Source organism: Hordeum vulgare, chromosome 4H (assembly GCF_904849725.1).
Source record: "Hordeum vulgare subsp. vulgare chromosome 4H, MorexV3_pseudomolecules_assembly, whole genome shotgun sequence".
Taxonomy (NCBI): domain Eukaryota; kingdom Viridiplantae; phylum Streptophyta; class Magnoliopsida; order Poales; family Poaceae; genus Hordeum; species Hordeum vulgare.
The window spans coordinates 575,725,837-575,742,979 of record NC_058521.1 but is presented as its reverse complement, the minus strand read 5'-3'; the positions used below and the strand labels follow the sequence as shown (position 1 = coordinate 575,742,979).

Here is a 17,143-nt window from a genome sequence, read left to right as displayed (position 1 = left end):
AATCGCTAGACTATCCTCGCCAATCCAGGCTGGTCAACACCATCTTCCGGCAAATCCACTGTGAGCTATTGTGTCAACATGGCTGGTAGGCGGAGACATAAGCCATGTTCGCGGAGGTCGATGTTGCAGAGAAATTTGACTAGGGCACCCATGTGTAGTGTCAACTTGAATCTGTCAACAATGCGCTTCTAGATCAGAAAAAAGTAATTGAAATTGTCAAGAATGTCATGCGAGGGCAACATGATGATATGAGGACCTGAAACCGGGGGTGTTTGATCGGTACAACCCTATTCAATCTCTCAACAATGGCCTTCAAGGGTACGAGGAAACAACTTCTAGCCGTCAACAATACGACTGAAGAGAAAAGTACCAACTATCAAAAAGAGAATTGATGAACTTGATGCCCTCGTTAGGTACATCGTCAGGTTTGAAGTGCGAGGATGCCATAAAACTAAGTCATGTGTCTAATTTTATATTGTGTTTTTGTTACCATGGTTGGATATTGTAATTGAAAGAGCATGGTGCCCCATGGGTGGTTTTGGTAACTGATGACATTCTCTATGGACTAATGGTTGCCTTGAGTTATATCTGAAAGATTTGTCCATAGGCATTTCTTGAAGTCCATTTGTTGGTTTCAAGGAGTTTATGTGATGACCAAGGTGGTATTCAAGGATTTATCCAAAGATTGGGCATGTGTGAGTTGAGCTTATTGCACTCATGTCTTGAAGAAGAAAGTTATGTGAACATTCATGTTTACCTTCAATACATCATCTTTATGGAGAGTAGATAAGTTACAAGGTTGATCAAGATTAAATCAAAGAACGAATCAAGTTCATCAACACATAAAGCGTACACGATATACCGAGAAGGGATCAAATGGTCCCATGGTATGCTAAGCATTGTCCATTACGCTTTTTGCACTAACCTATCATCTACGTGAGGGTTCTTTGTGGGGTTAGGTATGTTTCCATGGGTTTGTGTCAAGAGGAAGATCTCATACAACCCATGGCGGATGACATCAAGTGGTGATCGTCATCAAGTTTGAGGTGTGCAAGTTCAAGTGGTGTGTCATGAAGAGTTCGTGCTTGAATCTTGACGTCCATTGTGGTGACAATGGACCTGTGAAGATATGCTGAAGAGTGGCTCACCCATAATGGAGTATGAGGGAGCAATCTACTACTCTTCATCAAGCCGACGCTATCAAGAAAAGTGGTCCATCTTGAGGAGGACAAGACCATCATCACCTATATCAAGCGGACTGTGCGCACTACCATTGACCAGTACCGCGGCTACTACCGTTGCTTCTAGGGACTTGACTTTTCGTGTCAGGTTGCACGACAATAGAACGGTAGTGCGATCAGTGGTACCGCTTATAAGCGGCAGTACCACCCGCCCACTACCGTTCCACTTCCACTTATCGAGTTGCTTCTGATTCAATCGTGCTATCAATGGTAGTAGGGAGGCAGTGGGTGCACTTTACTACAACTTATAAGCAGTATACCGCTCACACTTGATGGTAGTACGGCCATTGCCGAACTGCTGCACTCCACTTGTCTGCCCTATCTTCATAGGTTCCTGATCTGCAACCCCGGCGCTAGTACCGCTGGGGCGAGCAATAGTACTGCTCTAGCGGCACTACCCCCACATGACTTCGCCCAGCTGCACTACTCTGCAGGTAGTACCGCTTATGTGCGGGCTATGGGCATAACGGTTGGATTTTGGAGGGCTTATAAAGGGGTCTTCTTCCTCAATGAACCCTACCCTTTTAGCTTGTGTTTGCCCCCATTTTTGACCTTCTTCGAGCTTGCTAACTCTCAATCCCTCCAATGATTCTTGCTAGTTCTTGAGGGGAAATAGAGGAGAGATCTAGATCCACATTTGCATGAGTCGCTTTCTCCTCTATGTGAGGGGAACCCCTTGGATCTAGATCTCGGAGTTCTTTGTGTTCTCTTCTTTGTTCTTCCTCTTATTTTCCTCCGTAGCATTAGTTGTTGTGGTGGGATTTGGGAGGGAAGGACTTAGGCACTCCGTGTGCCCTTCCATTGCATTTATGCATAGGTTTGAGTTCTCCATGGTGATACCTCGAAGTGAAGTTTGAGAAGTTTATTACTATTGGGGGTTTGGCCACCCTATAGCTTGTGCCTCTTGGGTGCAAATTGCTTGGCGCCCTACACGGTTGGTGGTGCCTCGAAGCTCAATCATTGTGGTGTAAAGCTCCGGCCAAGCTTCGGGGTCTTCAATTAGGTTGTGGAGATTGCCCCGAGCAATTTGTACGGGTTTCGGTGACCGCCCCAAGGGTTACCAAAATGTACGTGTACGGTAACCGTCCCCAAGGGTTGCATTTGTAAGGGTTTGGTGACCGCCCTCAAGGGTCCCTTAGTGGAATCACGACAGCTTGCATTGTACGAGGGCATGAGAAGATTATGATGACCCTAATGGCTTCTTGGGGAGTATTGTGCCTTCACAACACTCCAAATAGGGATTAGCATCCGCGAGAGTATGGAACTTTGGGATACATCATCATCTCTGCATGCCTCGGTTATCTCTTAACCCAACACTTTGCTTATGCACTTTACTTTGTGATAGCCATATTGTTTCATGTTATATCTCTTGATATCACTTAGTTGTTTATCTTGTTTAGCACAACTTGTTGGTGCACATAGACGAGCCTAGTTATTTTAGGTTTTGTGATTGACAAATTAAATACTAGTTTTATACCATATTTGTTCAAGCCTAAACCGTAATTATTTTAAAGCGTCTATTCACGCCCCCTCTAGGCGACATTTATTTCCTTTGACTAATGTCCGAGACAGACTATTTGACAATTGTCAAGTTTGTGGTTAAAAAGCAGCGAAAAAATTGAAATTTTGCACAAATTCATATCAAATATGCCCGCCAATTTTTGCAATAAAAAAATTGACCGTGCACAAACTGTGACGCTTATGGACGTCGTCACTCGTGTATGGTCTGACATGTAAGAAAACACGTCACCCACGTATGGACCCGCCTGCCAGCATCCACGTCAGCACAATACTGGGCTCACATGTCATAACCATTGACCAGTCAGACGACACATCGTCACTGAATGATGCCTGGTCCCACTTGTAAGCACCCACATCAGCATCTTCTAGGCCCATATGTCAACAACGTTGACCGGTCAAAACTGATGCCGGTTTATTACTCACAGGATCGTCAATGATAAAATCCGCGACAGACCCACATGGAAAAAGCCATGTCAGCAAGTGCCGGCCCAACCTATCAGAATCTTTGACTAGCAAACATGCATACCGATCACCGGTGACAGGATTATAGTCGCCAAAAATATCTTAGGCGATAGATTGGGTCGTCATAAGTGACACTCTAGGCCGTCAACGAACATGACCACTGGTGACTTTTTTGGGTCTCCCACCTAACATGTGAACTTGCGTGATGAAAAAATGGTACCATCAAAATTTTATTCTCAATGACCGCGCGTCGATGACGGTGGGGGCGACGGCTGAAAAACGTCACCGCTTATTTTCCGTGATGAAAAAGGGTTTTACATGACACAAGTGAAGCGTCGTACAATAGAGCAAAGTTTGTAGTGTCATTGATTCGACGGGATTCCATTGCCTATATAATGCTAGGATCCGTCGGGACCGATGGATCACCTGTGTCGCGGCCTCATCGGAATCAAACACCACCACATGGCAGGGCAACTACACTCTGTCGGCGAAACCCTTTAGGTGGCGCCTTGTCCCCATGGCTCACGCACCAAAATGAAGGACACATATATTGGTTCGCGGAAGGAAGACCACAAAAGGCAATGGCAAGGGAAACCATGGATAAAATTCTTTCATTGTCGTTTCATTCGTAGTTTTAGAGCATGTCAAAGTTTGATAATCCGATGACATGTGTTGATATATGTATGTTTTATATTGCATGAACTAGTATGGGATTGGGGATTTGGTTTGATATATTTGATTGTGGACTAGCAAATTTATTGCATGTCCGGTCATTACGTGCGGACGTGTTCGAACGCAATCGCAGAGGGCCGGATTAGCCTACTCCAGTTGTATAAAAGATTTAAGCTTGTACAAAATTCATACTCTCTTCGTTTCAGTCTATAAGTCCGGCACGTGTATCTAGGTCGTTAATTTGACCAACTCAATGAGAGGCATATATGACAAAAAATATATCATTAGAAACTTTAGATGTTCTATTTTCTAATGATATAATTTTTATGTTAAAAATATATATTATATAAGTTAAATTGACGACTTAGGTATACGTACATGTCTTATAAACTGTGACGGAGGGAATATTTTTTTTATAGCTTTCATAGATTTCAAACTTCTAGAACAATACAGACTTGCTGAAATTTTAAAATTCACGGGAGAAAAAGGAAGGCAAATGTCACATGATGGGTCCCATCACTGAAAAGAGAAACCTAAGGGAGAGAAAAATCCACATGGTCCCCACCATTTTGGCTGCGTGTACATGGATGCGACAGCCGCTGTGCGTCCACGCGTGGTCACAATGGTCGCTAAATTAAGAGTCAACTTAAGGTTTTCTACGAAAAAATTAAGGTGTGTACTAGTCTGCGTTCCATCAATTTCATGGAGTATGTGTGTTACTCCTTGAGGGCTTGTTAGGCAAGGTTCGAAAAAGTTTGACAAGGATTGAAGGAGATTAAATTTCTTATAAGTTAAAATTCTCCTCAAACCTTTCCGATCCCTTTTAATCCCGAACATGGCCTGAATGAATTTTCTCATGTATATCTCATCCATTTTGTTGCTACTTTTATACAGTAGCTACACAACAGGAAGGCGAATTAAGCTGAAGATAATTAAATAGGAAGACGAACTTCGTGGCCTTAAAACAACTCCAATCGTTCGATCCAAAAGACGCGTGTTTTGTTCGTTTGGTTAGGCATGTCCGTTCCTTTTTGTAAATGGGTCGGTCGTGCGCCCAACGCGCCGACTCAGATCTTGTCCTCGCAGCCGTCCATCATTCATTTTTTTATCACACATTATTTTTTGGAATTTGCATGTTATCTTTATTTCATCAAATGCATTTCAATACATATATTTATTTTATAAATCCTTTTCACGAGTACAAGACCAAAGAAAACAAAAATCATAATTAGACATTTTAAAGATGTTCAACTTTCATAACACCTCCTACTAGTTAGACTAAGATCTTTTTTTATGTCTTCCTTGTTGATCTACAAACTCTTAAGCTTAACAATGTCTTTCTTCTTCAGTTCTAAAGAATTAGACTTTGCTTTCCCTTTGGTCCCTTCATTATTTTTATCTACACCATCAATCTAGCTAGAAATGCATGAACATCTAGCAAATTTCGTGACATCAATAGTTTGATGTATTCTTCTTGCCAATACCAAAAGTTGCATCTCGCCTGCATAGAAAATTGAGCAATTAAGCTATCAAAATTGCATGGACTCTAATAACAAAAGGCCATGCTAAAATCATACCTCGTCATTTATGCACTTGACGAACACCAACCGGGATGTTCTGACGTCCAAAAAACGTGTCGGACGACCTACAACGGGCACTAGTCGCACTTTATGAACGACAATGGTGAGACGACAAGACTCTGGGCTAGCGTCGAGCTAGGGCGATGGTCGGGTGTGGCTTTGCCAGTGGACCGACGACGATACAGATCCGAGTGGCTAGAGGCGGATTGAGCGCCTGCATACAGCACCGAGCCATTGCCTAGACAGGGTGGCCCGGTACCCGGCCAATCCATAGCAAGCGCAGTTCGCTGGTGGCCGGATTCGCCAATTCCAGCCGCCAGGATGCGTCAAATCTCGACACTGCCGTCGCATATCCATTACTCGGCCTTCCGTATCGACACGAAGGAGGTACCCTGCTGGCGGATGTGCTGCTGGACAGAGGAAGGAGGGTACTGGAGAGCAAGACGACCTAGGGTGCACTTACCGTGAAGGGTGGGGAAAGGGATAGAAAGGAAGAGGTCGTGCCGCCAACGGGCGGGTCCGGGGAAGGAGCACGTTGACAAGGCGCGCGACCGCTTCGTGTCCGCGCAGACGCAAATATGGTCCAATATAGGTCTAGAATGGATTATGTACAAACAAAAAATAGAGAGACGTTCATTTAGGTCGAAGCGTTGGGCCCTGTTTTCTGTCCACGACGACTCAAACTGACGGCTCACGCGATTCGAGTGGCTCTTAGAGCAACTCCAACGCAACAACCCAAATCGTCTGCCCGCATCCGTTTGGGTCGGAGCGGACAAAAGTGAAGGCCTAACGCGCCGACCATTTTTCAAAAGATGTCCCCTTCGCGTCCGGGCGGATCCATTTCCGATCCAAAATTGCGCTAGAAATGCATCGGCGTGGATGCAACGCGCGCCTTCTCATGTCTGCGCCCCTCCACACGTGACGCCCAGTCAAAGCCAGCACCATATTTATTAACGACGACCGCCCACCATGGGTCGACGCATCAGCGACCCACACATGTCCTTTTTTCATTCGAGCGTCTGGGAGGGGGCTCATCCTCTTCCAGAAGCCGCCCCCATCCACATCTAGCCACCCGCTGCTCCCCGGCCGGCGGCAAAACCCTAGCCACCATGGGTTTTTTCTCCAGCAAAGACAAGGGCAAGTTCCCGACGTTCCCGTCGCCATCGTCTTCCTCCCGTCCGCCTCAGCAGCAGGTGAGCGTACCCGTGCACCAGGCGAGATGGCACTGGGAGCACCGCGTCTCCCTCCCTTACCCCGATGTCACGCTGCTGCACGACTCACATTTGGATCCGGAGAGGATCTGAGTGCCAGCCAGGCCGAAGTTAAGGAGGAGGAGTGATGTGCTGCCCAGCAAGCGCCAGTGCAACCTCCACGGACGACGTCGCCTCCGCCTGGGAGACGACCTTCCCTTGGGCTGGGCTGGTGCTGACGCTCGTCGACCTCACCGACCCCGCGATGACGACAAGGACGTTTAGGACAGCGCGCCTCCTCGTTTTTAGTTTAGTTTATTTTATGTTTAATGTAATGCACACTATCGCCCACATTAAATATTTAATTAATTGTTCCTATATTTTTAAAATGTTTATTTATGTTTTTTTCATTGCTTAAAAATAGGTCATGACCGCGTTAGGCGCAAGAGCTGATACAATTACAAAAGTGGATACGAATGTAAGCCGAACCGATCCAAACGAATAAAATGCAGACGTAGCACGCGTTCATTTGGATCGGACGCGTTGGAGTTGCTCTTACCGTATCCTGACCACTTTCACTGTTATGAACAGGCGAAGAATGCAAACCCGTCCATCCGTCCAAATATGAACAGGGCGCTATCCATCCTGCCGGCCTCCCTCGTCAGCTCCCTTCATTGGCGCGCCAAGCACATAGCCGACCTCGCACGATGTCCTGGTGCGGCGTGTCCGTCGAGCGATGCAGCAGTCACGGGATGCGGCAGAGGCCCTCGCGACGACGGATGTTGGAGAGGTGGAATCACACTCTTCGGCGTCCCGTAGGGTGTAGCAGTGCGCTCGACGCAACCGCGTTGTGGTGGACGTTGGCTCCTGTGAAAAAGGATCCGTCATCGACCTCACATTGATTGGCACCGTTCAGGTTACGGGCTCCGACGAGGAAGAGTAGGACATCAGAGACGGCAAGAGCTCGATTCCCGTGAGCCGGCTAGTGTCTCATGTCACACTCTACCTCGTCAACAAGCGGACCGACACTATAAAAAGCGCAACCAACCATTGAACATGGACACGACGAAGCCGGACGAGGTCCGCTTAGTATTAGGTTTACGTTGCATGTAACAATGTGAATTTAAGATTTCTAATTGTATCCAGACGTAGAATATAATATTTCAAACGTAACCGGTCAGTGTGTGCGAACCATCCGCGTCCATGGTTGTTGAGTGATCAGATTTGCTCTTACCGTATGCAGACCACTTTCACTGATATGAACGGGAGAAGAATGCAGGTCCATCCGTCCATATATAAACAGAGCGCTATCCATCCTGCCGGCCTCCCTCGCCAGCTCCCTTCCAACACTCCAAACCAGGCAAGCAGACACCCCATCAGCAGCATCCTCTTCTCTCGTCTCGCCGATGGAGGACAAGCACCCCAAGCCCATCCGCTGCAAAGGTACGCGGCCAAGATCTCCGAGCTTTTCCTTGTCATGCATGGGCGTGGCTAACCGTGCTTCCACGGCGGCGAGCAGCGGCCGTGTGCAGGGCCGCCGGCGAGCCGCTCGCCGTGGAGGAGGTGGTCGTGGACCCGCCCAAGGCCCACGAGCTCCGGCTCAAGATCGTCTGCACCTCGCTCTGCCACAGCGACGTGACCTTCTGGCGCATGAAGGTACGCGCCCCCCTCCATCCATCCATCCATGATCCCCGCTCCGCCGCGTGCGTGCGTCCGCCATTGCCGGGCCGTGGAGAGCCGCACAGCCAGGCGGCTCACGCGCCGCAGAGGACCACCGCCGACGACGCGAGCTCAGATTCGCCACACGCGTGGGAGCAGAGCAGGGCGGCCATGCCGCCATTTATGACCCGTGTCGGCTACTGTCCGTGCGTTGCAGGACTTCCCCGGCGTCTTCCCCAGGATTTTCGGCCACGAAGCGTTCGGGTGAGTGCTCCCTTCTCCATCCCTGTCTGTCAGTCCGTGGAATTGTAGCAGTACCGCGCACGCACGCTCTTTGAAAACTCCGCGCGTGACTTGTGTATGGGCTTCCGTCGTTGATCTTACTACAAGTCAAGTCTGCCGGACGCATCATGCGTTTCGACCCATATCGGCATATATGCACCATTCACGTCCCTGTTCTTTGTTGGTATGTACAATGCCCGGCACTGTTTGATAGGAACAGACGAGAAAGCTGCTGCTGCTTCCGGTGTACATATCTTCTTTTCATTGTAATAAGAAACGTGTGGGTGTCATCTAATTGTCAACTAACTAATTAATAGGAAAATGCTATGTGACCAAGAAATAGCAGGTGGATCCATAGAGCATGGTTAATAATACAGCCAATGCCCGGCTCTAAAGATTTGTGATGTCCAATCTAATAGCTAACATTATAATAGTAAGTTTTTAATATGTACTGCTTCCTCCGTTCTTCAATAGATGTTTTTAGAGATTTCACTAAAAACTATATATGAATGTATATAGATATACTTTAGACATCAGATTCGCTTATTTTGCTTTGCATGTGGTCCAATAATGAAATCGCTAAAAAAACTTATATTTAAGAATGGAGTGGGTACTTTATAAAAAATTGTCCCATCTTATAATCTCATAAACTGCCTTCGGTATCGTACTGCAGTTGGCTACTAACACAACCCTCTTCTCTTTTCTCTCTTCTTTACTCTCCTCCAACTAAGAAAAATGTAATATTTTAGTTTTTATAGCCTCCTTATGTCATCTTATTGTACTTGTTCTTATACGATTACAATGTTCGTAACTTAGAAAAACAAAACTGTTCTAGGTCTTCCGTAATTGTAAAGAAAACATACATATAATATATGCATATAAAACATGTAATGACGTTGTGCAACTCTTAATGCATAGGCCTGGGATAATCCTTTTTTTTCAAAAAACATATAGAACATGTACATGTAAACTTTAGTACTCCCTCCGTTCCAAAATAAGTGTTTCAAACTTAGTATAAACAAAGTTGAGACACTTATTTTAGGACGGAGGGAGTAAAATAGAGTGATTTATATGGCCAGTTCTTACTATGACTTCAAAACAAGATTGAAAAAGTGGGTGAACAGTATATTTGTAAAAATAGTAAATAGTGAATTCCCTCAAGGAACTGTTCGCTTTTCAGCGATATTTTCTGAGTAGTACTAAGTCTCATGTTGGAAACAATACAACCCCTTATACGACATTGCCATCTAAGTTTTAATGGAGCTTCGCTATGCAACCGATAAATGAACGGAAATGATAAATCACGAGCATTTAAATTTTAAGCATGACAATCCAAACGTTTTTATGACAACTTTAGTTGACGCTATGTGACAAGTTTAGTTGGCAATGTGTCAATTTTTTAATAAAAAATGAAACAAAATTGTCATTTTTCACAACTAAACTTGCTACCTCACATCAACTAAAGTTGCCATGCATGAAAAACATTCGGGTTGCCATTCTTAAAATCTAAATGTTCAGAATTTATCGGTGTCCTAAATGAAAAGTAAATCATACATTTTGTCCCTCATCTTTGTTGAAATAATTTCTCCCGCAATTACTTCATGCCCATAAAAGCATAGTCTCCCAACTTTCAAATCTAGGTAAATTTAGTCTTTCAAACCGTTTAAGGTGGTTTCCTGTCTGCATGGGCACATGGGCATGGTTTTGATAGAGACCCAAAACGTCACATATGTTTCAATATTATTTTCACATTAGCACGTTATTATGGTATTAATAAAATAATACTATTATTATCAACATTAGATGTCTATTCAAAAATAAATTGAAGTGTGTAGGGTACATTTAATTTTATTATATACTCCCTTCGTCTCAAAATAAGTGTCTTAAGCTTAGTACAAATTTATACTACAACATATACAAAGTTGAGACAGTTATTTTGGGACGGAGGGAGTATATGTGTGTGTTTTTTTATGTTTTTTCAATATTCAAAGTTTGAGATTGTAACCAGGCCTGCCGTTCGGTTTTGTGTATACTTTTTGGAAATAATTTTTTTGTCTAAATTGTATTCAAAAACATGTGTGTCATCTATTACTCCCTCCATTAAAAACAATATAAGATACTTTGAATATATATTTTTGGGGCATGATACTTTGAATATTTTAATATGGACACATATTAAAACGTGTGTATATACATTCCATTTACAAAAATGTTGTGTATATACATTCCATTTACAAAAATGTTAGAACATCTTATATTTATGAACAAAGAGAGTAACTGTTAAGCAAGTACGGAGGAAATTTAACAAGACACAACTCCAGGGATTGTTCTAACGTAACACTATAACTCGGATTTTTGTTAACTGATAGCCATGACCCTAGCAAGAGAAAAACAAACTCAAATAAGTTGGCTAGTAGGTTAAAGTGAAAGATGATAAATGGGGCCCCTCATGCCATTGCATATGGTAGGCTTGAGCTGTTAAACGATCTCAGCTAAAAAATATATTTCAAAATCAGAAAATTGGATCAATCTGTCCCTGAGTATTCTCGGAAATTTCGAGCGCAGGGTGGTGGAGAGCATCGGCGAGCACGTGGAGGGCTTCGCGGCGGGGGACGCGGTGGTGCCGACGTTCCTGGCGCAGTGCGCCGAGTGCGCGGACTGCATGTCGTCGCGGAGCAACGTGTGCTCCAAGTACCGGTTCGCGGTGCGGCCGGGGATGCCCCGCGACGACACCACCCGGTTCCGCGACGGCGACGGGAACCCCATCCACCACCTGTTCGGCGTGTCCAGCTTCAGCGAGTACACCGTGGTGGACGTGACCCAGGTCGTCAAGGTCGACCCCGCCGTGCCGCCGTCCACGGCCTGCCTCCTCAGCTGCGGCGCCACCACCGGTCAGTGCACCCGCCGCGCTCTGCACTTCTAGCTGGAACTGCTGGTAGTCATCACTAGTTTTAGTTAGTACTGAAAGTCTGAAATGCTTGTGATCAGGCGTCGGAGCGGCATGGAAGCTGGCCAAGGTCGAGCCGGGATCTTCGGTTGCTATCTTTGGCCTCGGCGCCGTGGGGTTGGCGGTAATCTGATCCTACTATTGTACTGTACATGTGTTAGCCATTGCATTGCAGAAATTAGCGTTAACTGTCCGACGTTTCGCGGTCAGGTGGCTGAAGGCGCCAGGATTTGTGGGGCGTCCAAGATCATCGGCGTGGACTTGAACCCCGACAAGCAAGAGCTCGGCAAGGCCTTCTTCCGTTTTCCACCATGATGAAACTGCTCTAAAAATTCATTTTATTTCCAAACGGAGAACTGCTCTGAATACTTGAGACCTTTTGCACTGTCTGACGCGTTTCAACCACTGCTTTGTGTTTCAGCAAAGAAATTTGGCGTGACACATTTCATCAACCCAAAAGAACTTGCAGAGAAAACTGTGAGCCAGGTGATTAGCCATCCGTGTGTCTTTCACCGGTGACACTCATGATATATGCTAAACATTTGCGTCGCTTTCCTGTACGCAAAACAGGTGATCATCGAGATGACCGACGGCGGCGCCGACTACTGCTTCGAGTGCATCGGGCTGGCGGCGGTCATGAACGACGCCTTCCAGAGCTCCCGGGCGGTATGTGCACAACACACACACACACACACACACACACTGACACACATTGGTTCATTTCTCCTGCAAAAATGAGTTTCACTTTCTGGCATGGCCTTGCCGACGCAGGGATGGGGCAAGACGATCATCCTCGGGGTGGAGATGCACGGCGCCCCGCTCACCATATCTTCACGGGAGATCCTCCACGGGAAGTGCGTTATGGGGTCGCTCTTCGGCGGGGTGAAGCCCAAGCAGGACATTCCGATCCTCGCCGACAAGTACCTGAACAAGGTGACACCCGTCAGACCGATCATGTGTATTGCCGATGTTCGAGAGCTTCTGATTCAGAGAATTTTTCTATGTGTTTTGTTTTGTTGGACGCCACAGGAGCTGGAGCTGGACAAGTTCATAACTCACGAGGTTGGCCTCAAGGACATCAACACGGCGTTCGACCTGCTGCTGCAGGGGAAGAGCCTCAGGTGCACCATATGGATGGATAAGTGACAATGCTACATGGCTGTTTGGTGGAGTTTGCTGCTCATTCCAGTACGAAATAATTGGGTTTCATTGCTGTGTCGTGCATGTGTTGACTTCATGTGCCGAAGTAACTTCATCCATCCGTGTTAAACTTCATTGTTCATCAGTACAACCAGAACCGGTTGTGTGAATTGTAACAGTTATATCTGTCTCTGTTGATGCAATTCGTTGACTTGTTTCTTGAGTGATTCAAGACAACAAAAATGCTAAAGATACGGACAGGTTCTAACAGACTTTTATGGGATGCTAACACGGCCTAATCTAATTGTCCCTCCATGATTTTCACTGGTGGGACCGTCCTTCTTAATCAAGTTCCAACCAATCACAACTAACGAGCCTGTAAATCTTCCGTAGAGAGCCCGTACGTCTAGCATTACTGTTCAGACAATTCTCAGCTGTAAAAGTTTCTTGATGAAAAAGCAGAACTTTCTCATGCTCCTAAACAAAAGCTAAGCAACCGTCTTAACTTGTCATGACGGCCAATTTTAGACCCAAAGTTTCTAGCCACATATTTACCAAACCCTAGGAACGCACGCGTAATGCACCTCCCTCTTTTATCGTCTTGTTCCCCCACATGCCTAAAAGTTTAGCGCATTGCCAACCGCAGCGCCATTACGGCCTGAGAGTTGTTGCCCCGATCGCCGTGCAGCATTTGAACAAGGGCTTGGCCCGGATGCAGGCGGTCCGGCCGGACATGGAGCAGCAGGTCTCGGAGCTCCGCGGCGAGCTGCGCAAGGTGCGGGAGGAGCGCGACCGCGCCCACCGCGTCCTGGAGGTGACGGAGTGGAGGGCGCTGGACTCGGCCAACGACCGCACCACCATCGACACGCTGGAGGCGGAGCTGGACGCGTCCCGGGAGTCCGAGTCCCGGATGCTCGAGTCGCTGTCGCTGCAGACCAAGCAGCTGGAGATCACCAAGATGGAGCTGGAGGAGGCCAGGATCGACATCGCGTCGCTGCGGGACACGGTGCAGCGGCTCGAGGCCAGCGCCGTCGCCGTCGCCGCCGCGAAGCCGAGGGGCCGGTTCGACCGCGACCTGCAGCGGGTCAGCGGCGAGCTGCGGGTGGCGCTGGCCGCGGAGGAGAAGAGCAAGCGGGCCATGGAGGAGCTCGTGCTGGCGCTCAAGGAGGTGAACGCGGAGCTGCACGCGACGCGGCAGCAGCTGGCGCGCGCGCAGCACGAGTCGGAGACGGCGAGGCTCGAGTCCGACCGGCTTCACGTGTCCCTGAAGCGCAAGGACGACAAGGTCCGCGCGCTGTCCGACGAGGTGGCCCGGCTCCGCTCCGACGCCGAGGAGGCCTTCGCCACGTTCCGGGGCAAGGAGGCCGGGTTCACGGCGTGCATGAAGTCGTCGGAGGCGGAGCTCGCCGAGTCCCGGCGCGAGAACGCGCGGCTGCTCGAGTCGCAGCGGTCCGGGCGGCACGAGGTGGCCAAGCTGCGGGACATCCTGAAGCAGGCCGTCAAGGACACCAAGATCGTCAAGGAGGCGCTGGAGGAGGCGAGGAGCGAGAACGCCACGCTCAAGGAGATGGTCGGGAACAAGGACAACGCCGTCAAGTGCACCAAGGAGGAGCTGGAGTGCCTCCGGGTCACCGAGGCCGCGGCCCGCGACAGCGTCAAGGAGCTGCACAGCCTGCTGGTGGCCACGTCGTCGAGCCCCACCCCGACCCCGTCCGCGGCGACGGCGAGGTCGTTCGACCTGGACGAGCTGTCGTCGTCGTCGTCGCCGCGGCCGGCGGCGGATCAGCTGCCCGAGGGCGAGAGCCAGCTGGTGTCGGACGCGAGGATGAAGCCGCCGCCCGACGGGTTCACGCTGCCGCGGCAGATGTCGGAGAGCTTCGAGGGGTCGGTGTACGACATCTTCGGGACGGTGGACGAGCCCAAGGGCGAGCTGGGCGTGTTCACCAGGATGCCGACGATGCCTGGCCGGCGGCGCGTGGTCATGCGCAAGGTCGGCAGCTTGTTCCGGTGGAAGAGTTTCAACAACAAATAGCAACTTTGTGATGCTCCCGGTGTGCCGTGTATGTTGTACTGTACAATGTCATTGCTATTGCTAGGTTTTGTTGGGTAATTGGCGTCTTTGATCGGGCGGGGGAGATATTTCCCTGCCCTGTGATAGGAATTGCCCTTGTAAATGACTAAGTGTGTATACGTGATCACCTTAAGGCTCTGCTGGATCGTCGTTTCCATTTCAAATAAGCCTGTAAAAGATACAAACCTCGGACCGTCATTTTGTTTTCAACCAAAAATTGTTCAACTATCAGTAAAATACAATTGTAAGCTAAATACCTCATATTGAAATACGACCATCCAAACGCGACCTAAATTGGACGCCCTATCCGTCCGTACATTTAAATTGAACCAGGATACTGATACAGAAACAGTTATCCAACCATATATAGTAAATATTGACCTTATAAGATAAAACATGTGATTTACGATTCAAATATTAGCTTTTTATTTGTGATCGCCTAATTAGGCATAATTAGAACCTTCCACCAAATGCACAAACGCCTTCCACACTATCTTTCACGTAATTAGGACAATGTCTTCCGCCAAATGCGAGTCATTTTGATTAGCTAGACGGATGTCCGGAACCCCGTAAAGTTTCTACCCCCTAGTTTGTTTCTTGCTTGCGGGATTTTACAGTTCGGACCGTTCCGCACATCGATGAGGACCTTGTTGAATGGAAAAGTGCATCTGAACAGTTTATTCTAAACGCTTGTGAACGGTTTGAGTGTCCGTTTTGGGTATGTCGTTATCGTCATCATTCTTCAACGAGCAACCGATTTTGATTTCATCATTAGCGGCTGTCGTCGAAGCCCGCCTCCCCGTGAACAATGCGTGAAGCCCGCTAAGGCCAGCCATGCATCCCACCACAAGGGCAGAAAATAAGATGGGTGTGTGATTGAGTATGGTGCTCATGTCGCGAAATGCCACGCCTACTCCCCAAAATTAACCTACAACACTCAGTTGCAAGGGTCATTTCCATCTATCAACGGCCAAGCAATCTCAAAGGCATGGGTGAAAAGTTCATCCCGTTTTCACGTGGCATTGGGTATGGTGTGGGTGCGGCATCCTCACGGCCGATAGCATGCTCGCCCCCCCTCCCCCTAAACAGTAGCATCATTCAAACAATGAGTCACCTCGTTCAAGGGTGCAACCAGTGGCGGAGCCAACTCAAAGTTAGACCCCAGGCAAGCTATACGTGATGCCAAGTTAATTAGCTTCTGCCCACATAAACTGTTCACAAAATCGTTTTTTACTATTAGAGCTCCATGCACATGCACCATGAGAGCCCGGGCCGTAGCCCCGGCTCGCCGGGTGCTGACTTCGCAACTGGGTGCAATGTCTCGGGGTAGGTGAGGCATGCAGTTTTCTTTGATGACTAACCACGCATTCATCGAGTTCCAGGCTATGCCGACGTTAAACAGTTCTTCAATACATTGGTGTAATTGTGTCGGGCCTTGATTCATGTTAGGGCTAGGTTAGTGCGTGCATGATGATACAAATAGGATGGTACTTTAGAATTTTTTTTGTCCCAATAGGATATCTGCCACAAGTATTATGGATTTCGCCAATTTGTCTTCTCGTTTTAATTTGTAATGAAATTGACTTGATTTTTTTCCAAAGAACGACAAAACTTTGAATAACAATGGGTTTAGCTTGTAGGAATATAGAGGATGATCTCATTTTTCCTATGTTTCTCCCTCCTCCCTTGCTTTTGAGAGTCTCCGCCGCTTCCCTCGCTCCTCTCCCCTTCTCTTATTGTTGTCTTGTTGGACAAAGTAGGGATGTAATATACTGCTAGACTATTTATCTGTTTAGTTGGTGTAGGATTAGATCTATGTCTAGGATTGCCTTCCGGGAAATTGACTTCATGTTGTCACAAATTTGTGCCCTCAAGCTAGCAAGTCACGTTTGTTGGTCTCATACTCCTTCTCCTTCTCCCGCTCGCCCTCCATGGTGGGTGATGATACAGGTGGATTCAGTGTCCATAACTTATGCAGTATTCATACTATATTTACATAAGTTTTATATGGTTTTGGTACACTTTTATATAATTTTATGGACTAACATATTAATCTAGTGTCCAGTGCCACTTGTTGTTTTCTGCTTGTTTTTGGTTTTTCAGGAAATCCATAACAAGCGAAGTTCAAACACGACGAAACTTTTTGATGATTTTTTCTGAAACATAAAGACCCAAGAAACTCCATGAGAGGATGAAAAATACCGCGAGGTGGCCACAAGTCACTTATACACTCATTTTCCATCATGAATTTGTTGGGTCACGCAGCAAAATTAAAAAAAATCCTACGCCATATTCAGATCTTCCTATGAAGAAACCAGCAACGAGAGAGGGGTGAGAGCATCTTCATACCTTTGAAGATCGCTAAGCGGAAGCGTTGC

At 47.3% G+C, this 17,143-nt stretch overlaps 2 protein-coding genes across 2 annotated transcripts; both read left to right on the top strand.

The window, feature by feature from the left end:
* Positions 1-7,978: 7,978 nt before the first annotated feature.
* LOC123449668 (alcohol dehydrogenase-like 7) lies at positions 7,979-12,897 on the top strand. Its single transcript, XM_045126958.1, has 10 exons — positions 7,979-8,109; positions 8,186-8,322; positions 8,543-8,589; positions 11,173-11,498; positions 11,596-11,678; positions 11,765-11,840; positions 11,976-12,040; positions 12,125-12,220; positions 12,326-12,487; positions 12,584-12,897. The coding sequence occupies exons 1-10, from the start codon at positions 8,073-8,075 to the stop codon at positions 12,698-12,700; spliced, it is 1,146 nt and encodes a 381-aa protein (XP_044982893.1). The 5' UTR covers positions 7,979-8,072; the 3' UTR covers positions 12,701-12,897.
* A 106-nt stretch (positions 12,898-13,003) lies between these two features.
* Positions 13,004-14,951, top strand: LOC123449667 (protein WEAK CHLOROPLAST MOVEMENT UNDER BLUE LIGHT-like 1). The gene has a single exon (XM_045126957.1). It carries the CDS (start codon positions 13,308-13,310, stop codon positions 14,724-14,726), a length of 1,419 nt encoding a protein of 472 aa, XP_044982892.1. The 5' UTR covers positions 13,004-13,307; the 3' UTR covers positions 14,727-14,951.
* The last annotated feature ends 2,192 nt before the right edge of the window (positions 14,952-17,143 follow it).